Source organism: Cavia porcellus, unplaced genomic scaffold (assembly GCF_034190915.1).
Source record: "Cavia porcellus strain 051 isolate PalLab524CR breed Dunkin Hartley unplaced genomic scaffold, mCavPor4.1 scaffold_4, whole genome shotgun sequence".
Lineage (NCBI taxonomy): Eukaryota > Metazoa > Chordata > Mammalia > Rodentia > Caviidae > Cavia > Cavia porcellus.
The window spans coordinates 120,267,108-120,274,900 of record NW_026947487.1 but is presented as its reverse complement, the minus strand read 5'-3'; the positions used below and the strand labels follow the sequence as shown (position 1 = coordinate 120,274,900).

The window sequence follows — 7,793 nt, the reverse complement described above, 5'->3', positions numbered from 1 at the left end:
AAGGAACGGGCGTGGCCAGCGCAAGAAACAGACTGCTAGAGCGCCACGCAAATTTGCACCGGCCAACAGCCGAAGTGCAGTCTACCCTGGCCCCGCCCTCGCCCCAGGCCCCGCCCCACTGGACCCGACCCCGCCCTCGCTCCAGGCTCCGCCCTCCCCGACCCTTGCCCAGGCCGCTCACACACGCCGTCATGGCGGATTCCGAGCTGCAGCTGGTCTCCCGGCGCATCCGCAGCTTCCCCGACTTCCCCATCCCCGGCGTGAACTTTAGGTGTGGACGCGGCCTGCACCGCGGTGCCGCTCGAGCGGTGGCTCTAGGCTCTGCGCGGACTCCGGCGGGCTGCACTCCCGGCCAGCCCGAGTCACCAGCCTGTCTTTGTGCAGGGACATCTCGCCCCTCCTGAAGGACCCCGAATCCTTCCGCACCAGCATCCGCCTGCTGGCCGGCCACCTGAAGACAGCGCACGGCGGCAAGATCGACTACATCGCAGGCCAGTGCCCTTCCTCCCCGCCGTGTCCACCCCACTCCTCCGTGCCCGTCCCCTCGTTGCGCCCCCCCCCCCCCGCCGCTCCTTCCTGGAGTCCTCAGCGAATCGGTGACCCTTACCCCACCTCCGACCTCTGATCTCCTACCTCTGGCGTCTGGTCTCCCTCTTCCTGCTGGGGCTGGCCCTGCCCATGCCCGAATGCCCTGGTCAGCTCTTCTTCCGACTGTCGAGGGTGTTGGCCTGGTACTGCAGGGCAGGTTCTGTGGGCTTCGCGGTGCTTGGGGCAAGGCTTTGGACCACTGAGGGTCTGGGAGGCCTGGATGGATTGTAGGGCTAGACTGCTCCCCCACTCCCTCTGAGAAAGGCGTGCTGGTCCGAGGCCCCCTGCAGACTTCTAGGTTCCTGGCTGCACTGCCCAGAGCTGGCCTGACCCCTTTCAGGGTCTTTCCCTGGGCCACCCTTCCGCCCTCCCCACTGTCTTCCTATTCCCCTTGTCCAAGCATACTAAGCTGTGGTCTAGGCCCGGGACCCAAGGATCTCTGAGAGAGAGATCCTTGAGGCTGTGCGCACGGTGGGGAGCCTCCTGCCCCACATTGGAGTTAGCACCCAGGAGGAAGCAAGGAAGAGGAGGTGTCTCTGTCCCAGCCTGGCCAGGCTCACTGCCCCAAGGGAACCACTGCTGTGCGGGGCCCTCCCCCACCCTTCTTCCAGCCAGACCTCCCATGAAATCGGCTGTGTGAGGTGCACCCAGCAAGCCCACTGTAGCCCTGTCCACTCTGGAGATGGCCAGGCTGCCTCGGCCTCCACTTTGACAGGGACACCCGAGCAAGCACTGCAGCAGGAGTGGCGGGGGTGTCTGTGCACTGCTGTCCACTGTGGGCCTGTGCTGTCAGAGGTCGGGTGACTTCAGGTGACTTACCGCCACTTACAGTCTCAGTTCACTGGATCCACTGGGCCCCAAGGTGGACAACACTGGGTGCCCCTTGTCACTGTGGTGGCTGTCTGCTCCTCCAGCCTGGCCTATTCATGCTGCTATGCCACCAGCCACAGCCCAACGCCCCCCTCCTCAACCCCCCAGGCCTGGACTCCAGAGGCTTCCTGTTTGGCCCCTCACTGGCCCAAGAGCTGGGCCTGGGCTGTGTGCTCATCCGGAAGCGTGGGAAGCTACCCGGCCCCACTGTGTCCACCTCCTATGCACTGGAATACGGGAAGGTGAGTGGACAGGCGAGGCCACCAGAGGAGGACAGGGCCAGGGGCCCTCAGCCCCTGGAGCATCTGGGACCGACAAGTGGGGCAGCTGTGGTTGCAGCAAACTTGGAAGCTTAGATTTCCACACCAATCAGGTGTCAGGGGGGATTAGAGCCAGGCCCACGGAGGGCTGCATTCAGCACCCAGGCTCTACAGCATTCATTTCCTGTCTGCAGGCTGAGCTGGAGATCCAGAAAGATGCCCTGGAGCCCGGCCAGAAGGTAGTCGTGGTGGATGACCTGCTGGCCACTGGTGGTGAGTGCTTCTGGGACAGCTGTGGGCCTGGGAGGGGTCACAGCGCTGGGGCAGGAGGCTGCGGGTGCCTCCCTGTCTCACCAACCTCCCTGCCCCCACCCAGGAACCATGTGCGCAGCCTGTGAGCTCCTGGGCCAGCTGGGGGCCGAGGTGCTGGAATGCGTGACCCTGGTGGAGCTGACCTCACTCAAGGGCCGGGAGAAGCTGGGGCCAGTCCCCTTCTTCTCCCTGCTGCAGTATGAGTGACACCATCTTCAGCTGGACAAGAAACGGTTCACCTTGTGCCTTACCTGTAGGGGCCAATGGCTGCAGCTCTGTCATTTCCACCCATTGAAGAAAGAGATCCTTGGTAGAGTGACCAGTGTCTGCAGCCTCCTGTGGGCTCTGCCAAATATCACAGCCTGACAGAATCAGGAGACAGCTTTGCTAACCCACCCGCTTGCTATTACCCTCTGGTACCATAGCGTAGACCCAGATGCTAACAGAGCTTGGCTTTCCTGATGGGAGCCCCAGCCAGGACAGCTCCTGGCAGGGCAGTGCTCTGCACCTGTTTCGTGCCTGTGCCTCCTGGGTGGACAGGACAGGCTGGGAGCCCATTCCACAGGGGAGCAGATGGGATGGGACTCGCAGCCGTGTGGTCTGTGTCACTTGGTCTCCCGTTGCAGCCTAACAAGTGATTGCACTTGGTGGTCTGTCTGGCAGGCCAGTTCCTCCTGCAGAGCCTGTGTTCCTGCCCAATCTGAGGGTCCCCTGAGATCTTTGACACCAGGCCACCTGGGTAATCCAGTGTTATCGTCGTCTCAACTCAGCACTGCCCCACAGCCCACATACAGGATGCTACTCCAGTTTTGTGTCTACGTGTCCCCCCAAAGCCTCACAGGTTCAGATGGAAGCCTTTTCAGAGGCAGCTGGTCTACAGTGTGGCTGCCTCGTGGTGCAATGCTGGGATGAAGGGTGGGGGATCCCTGGCTGTCTGCCGCCTCAAGTGGCACCACCCCAGTCCCAGTAGACGACATACAACACAAGGGGCAGAAAGGCTTGCCTCCTTCCCTTGTTGCCTTGCTGACTTCCACTGCCATGAACCACCCACTCGTGGCCTGGAACTTCTCTGAACTGTAAGCCAAATAAACCTTACCTCCTTCGACTTTGGGCATTTTGTCTCAGCGAGAAAAAGACACAGGATCTGGTCTCCACTATAGCAGTAACAGCACTCCAAAGCAGTGGTCTTGGGAACAAAACTTTATTTATGACTCGGGCTTTATTTTATAAAAAGCCGGTAAGATGAGAAAACAGGTTCTTCTTGCAAGGCTGCAGGTAACTTGAAGTTTAAAAGTTAAATTAGAAGTGAACAAACCAGACCCACAGTGGATCCTACTCTAATGCTGTTTAAAAAATCTAAAGTTTAAGTTTTACAGGCTATTTTAGCATAAAACCTAGAAAATCAGTTAGCATCGTTCTAGAGGAGAGTTGCTTCATGCTGCCACCAGAACCTCGTCTTTTGTCCAGCCAGCATGTTCAGAGGCCACCGCCTGCTGGCAGGGCATTTGTCACAGGAAGAGATCTGAGTGCAGTGGGGCAGGAGCTCTGGGTATTCTCTGATCTCAGCTGAACTCAGCCTGGCCTTGGGCCGGACCTAGAATAGGCCCTGCAAGCATGGTCCCCCACCAAGAGATCACAGTTCACAGGCTACAGCATCAGGACGTGGATGGGGCAGCACTGCCAACCACTCTGCCAGCCCTGCACACCACTTCCTGTGCAGCCCGCCAGGTACTGGGCCCCTTCCCTGCCTGGGGCAGTGCCCAAGGACTACAGAGCAGTCGGGCAGCAGACAGAGCCACACAGGGACAAATGCAACACTAACACACTGCATGAGACCCAGGAGTCCACGCTGGCAGGAAGCACAGGCTGTGCTACCTGTGGCCCTCAGGGATGGGGACATCTAGTGATAGGAGTGAAAGAAGCGCCCTGGGTGCTGGCATCCACCTGTGACGGTCAGCTCACTGCCCCTCCTCAGTGCGGGCCTGTCGGGCCAGCCGTGCGGTGACGCTGGCCAGGTCGGCGGCCTTGTCCAGCTTGATGTAAGTGTCAGTGCGGATGCGGTGCAGACTGAGCCAGTCAGGCAGCAGCTCAGCGAGCAGCAGCAGGTGCTTCTCCATCTCCCCTGCAGCGGCGGGAGAGTGGGAATGAGTTGCATAGACCCTGGCCCAGCCTACTGTGTGCACCACTTCAAGGGGCCTGGGCGTCCCCAGGCAGTGCCCTTGAGAAAGGGGACAGACGCAAGGGACTCAGCTGAGTCCAAACACCCGAAGCAGGGTCCCCAGCCCTAAAAGCCTCAAGCAGGCCTGGTGAGAGCAGCACACACTAAGGTCAGGATTCTGTACCAAGGACCACAGGGACAATGGGCTCATGAGGCCACGAGGAAGCCATTCAGGGAAGCTGCAGAGCTAGAAGGAGCTCAGGGTATCGAGGCCACAGAGCCCAAACGTGAAGCCCATGGGCATCAGGTGAACAGACCGAGTCCACGCAGGGCACAGGGCTATGCCCACCCAGGACTCCACCCTGACCTGCACATACCCAGGCTCAGCGAGGCTCGGCAGCTGCCCACCATCCTGGCGCAGGCCACTTCCATGGTGAGTGCAGGCCTGCGCTCAGCCACAAAGATGCCACGCAGCACACGTGCCAGCTCAGGCAGCCGCTCTAGCCGCTGCAGCCGCAGCTCAAGTTCTGGTCGCCGTGTCATCTGTGCTAGCTGCTTCTGGGCCTCTTTGGCACGGATCTGCAGCAGGCAAGGGGAGGTCAGTAGCAGTGGTCACCGTTAGCACCCACCCGTCCCTGTCCCTGTGGACTCACCCGCTCCAGCAGGGCCTGGGACACGCCTTTCAGCGTGCTGGGAGAGATGGTGGGTGGACTGGCAGGGGTGGCTGGCAGTGTCTGGCTGGGGGACCCAGGGCTGCTCGGCTCTGCTGCACACACAGCAGCATGCCTCAAGGCCTTTTCCATCTGCAGAGGGACAGACATAGAAGTCACAGTGCTGCACAGCAGCCTTGGCTGTGCCCCAGCCCCACCCGGCTCTCCAGGCCCAGTGCTCAGCACAGTGCTCAGGGAAAGCCCCTGGGGGACGCAGAATTGGGGTGGGGGGACAGCTAGTGAGCAAGGATCCGTCCCTCTCTGGGCTACGGACCCAGAAGGAGCCAGGTGTGGCGTCTGGTCCCCAGGGAGCCACCTCACTCCCCCAGAAGAAAGGGGTGGGGTCAGGGTCAGGCCAATCTCACCCTGGGCGACATCAGGCTGCGGGCACGGGCCAGCACCTCCTGGGCAGTGGTGAGCTTCTCCGTGGTGGGCGGCTGGGGCAGCTCGGCTGCCTCGATATCGGGCACGTCGTCCACATTGAAGCGCGGGTGCCAGCGTGTCAGCTGGTCCTCAGGCACGGCCATGGGGGGGTTCAGGGAAGCTAGGAAGGCCTATTGGAGAAGCACCAGGGGACCACCTGGGTGACTCTGCCAGGCAAGGGCACACACTGCCTGGCACAGAGGTGGCACTGAGGAAATGCTACCCAATGCTACCCAAGAATGTGAGTCTAGTCCTGAGCTCACCAGCCCACTGTGCAGGGAGGTGGCAGCCCATGTGGCCAGGCGGAACAGGGCCACAAGGGCTGCACAAGGAGCAGAACTGGCAGAGCCAATGTGCTACAGTGCCGGGGCCCAGCCAGCTGCTCACCTTGTGATGTTCCTTGACCCGGTCCACCAGGTTCTGGCTGAAGACCCGCCGCCGCTGCAGCAGCCTGGAGGCTGTGAGCTGGGGGGTGGGGCCGCCGGCCTCTGTGGGGAAGAGTCCAGGCTGAGCCCTGGCCAGGCCCACCCCAGCAACCCCTCCTCAGAACATGTGGGCTCGCAGGTGGGGAAACTGAGGTGAAGGAAAGTGAGCTCCATGGAGCTGAGACCAGACCAGTACTCACCCCCGTCCAGCAGCGGCTCTATGGTGAGCTGATAATCAGACTTCTTGACACTGTCCTTGAAAGTGGGGACATTACGCTCCTGGCGGAAGCAGTAGGACATGGGATACACTGTCTTAATCTGGCCCACATTGTGCTCCTCAAAGCGCCTAGGGCAGGAAACGGGGTCAGAAGAAACCAGGCAGGGCCAGCTGCAGACAGGAGAGCAGGCCGAGCTTCCCCGTAGGACACTCACCTGCGCATCATGTCCTGGACTCCCTGCTTGACCTTGGCAAAGGTCACTGTCTCGGAGCGGTTGTGGAGCATGCCCACGATGGTGTCCATGCTACGGAACATCTCGGCCAGCACCTGGTACTTGTAGGGCAGTACGAGACCCGGCGGGCCAGGCAAGGCCAGAGCATGGAAGCGCTGGTAGGCGGGCACCTTCTCGCCACTGTCAGAGGGAGCCAGTCTCAGAGCAAGCCCCGGCACACACCTCCTTCAGCTCCCAGCAGCAGGGCCTGTGGCTGGGGATGCTCAACCAGGGTCTCAAAAGTACACACCCTTCACAAAACCTTGGGGTGACCAGGCCCAGGGGAAGCAGCCCCAGGGAAGGGGCCCAGAGGCACCCCTGCCTCAGGAATGACAACCCTTAGTCAGAGGAAGGATGTGCACGAGTGCCCTGGCCGGGCCATGCCTCCCACCAGCCTGGTCTCCACTGGGTCCTTGGCCAGCAGCTCAGGACTCACCATGGCTGCTCTGCAGGGGCTGTGGCCTCCGGAGAGCTGGGCTCCTCAGCAACCTCCTGAGCCCGGTCCTTCAGTGCCTGGACGCATGCACCCAGCTCACGCGCCCGCTGGAGGCATGCCTGAAGCTCAGACACAGTGTCCTTTGAGGGCACCTGAGGACAGAGGGCATGTCAGGCCAGCAGCCCTGCCATCTTCCCGCCCCACTTGCCCTGGTCCAGTCTCCTCCTCACCTTGTCTGGTGGGGCTGCACAGACAGACCGCCGAGCTGCAGGGGCAGGGGCAGGGGCAGAGATTTTCTTGACCTTCTTGGGCAGCAAATGACAGGCAGGAGGGCTGGGGGGTGTGGGGGAACCAGGACAGGAATCCTGCTGGGAAGAAGACCGCAGGTGAGCCTGAGAACGCCCAGGACGCACCCGGCCTGCTGAATCGCAGCGTGTCCTCAGCAACCAGCCTGCCACGGAGGCTGGGGGGGGGGGGCCTCCTCCTGGTACAAAGCCCCCTGCTGAAGCCACATCGCCTGCTCATGCCTCTGGTGACCCCCCCCCCAAGACTGATCCCTCGCCTACCCTTCTGGCACTGTGGCTTCTGTCAGCCTGTACTTAATGGCTCGGACCTTCCTGCATCTCCCGACCTCAGGAGCCGCAGCCCAAATCCTCACCACTCCCGCAGCCCCGCGGGCTGGGACCCCCACTGCGCCGCACCAGCGGGGGCCGCCCCGCCGCCTCGGCGCTCCTGCGCCCTGGTCCCAGCACGAAGGCCCCGGTTCCCGCATCCCGGGCTCCTGCTCACCGCGTCCCGCAGCCGCAGTCTCCGGCGCGCGGGCGGCGCGGGCTGCTCAACCCCGGGCGCTACGGCCGGGCGGGCGCGCTTACGACTGCTGCCCGGGGCGAGGGCGGGCGAGGGTCCGGTGGGGCTCGGGGTGCGACAGGCTGCCTTGATCCGCGGAGCCACCGACCCCGGGCGGCGGCACAAGAAAAAGTCGGTGACCCGGCTCTGCGCCATAGCGAGATGAGACTACGCGCGGTTTCGCACAGGTTTCGCGCCGTTTCCTATCCGCCCCGCCCCATCCGGGACGCACCATCCGGCAGTGCGCCCAGGGTAACACTGGCCGCTCCCAGCGCA

General features: G+C 62.4%; 2 protein-coding genes across 3 annotated transcripts; one reads left to right on the top strand and one right to left on the bottom strand.

Moving 5' to 3' along the window:
- The first annotated feature begins 106 nt into the window (after positions 1-106).
- Aprt (adenine phosphoribosyltransferase) lies at positions 107-3,135 on the top strand. The gene is made up of 5 exons (XM_003460906.5): positions 107-271; positions 385-491; positions 1,567-1,700; positions 1,913-1,991; positions 2,095-3,135. The coding sequence occupies exons 1-5, from the start codon at positions 192-194 to the stop codon at positions 2,235-2,237; spliced, it is 543 nt and encodes a 180-aa protein (XP_003460954.1). The 5' UTR covers positions 107-191; the 3' UTR covers positions 2,238-3,135.
- Positions 3,136-3,217: 82 nt separating this feature from the next.
- Cdt1 (chromatin licensing and DNA replication factor 1) lies at positions 3,218-7,793 on the bottom strand. 2 transcript variants are annotated; one of them, XM_013145975.3, is made up of 10 exons: positions 7,461-7,793; positions 6,902-7,039; positions 6,672-6,823; positions 6,179-6,376; positions 5,947-6,092; positions 5,709-5,809; positions 5,264-5,452; positions 4,842-4,991; positions 4,566-4,767; positions 3,218-4,152 (listed from the first exon to the last, which is right to left on the bottom strand). In XM_013145975.3, exons 1-10 carry the CDS (start codon positions 7,671-7,673, stop codon positions 3,989-3,991), a joined length of 1,653 nt encoding a protein of 550 aa, XP_013001429.2. In that variant the 5' UTR covers positions 7,674-7,793; the 3' UTR covers positions 3,218-3,988. The 2 variants fall into 2 exon arrangements, with proteins under 2 accessions (XP_013001429.2, XP_003460960.3); XM_003460912.5 differs by having other exon boundaries at positions 6,902-7,036; positions 7,461-7,792.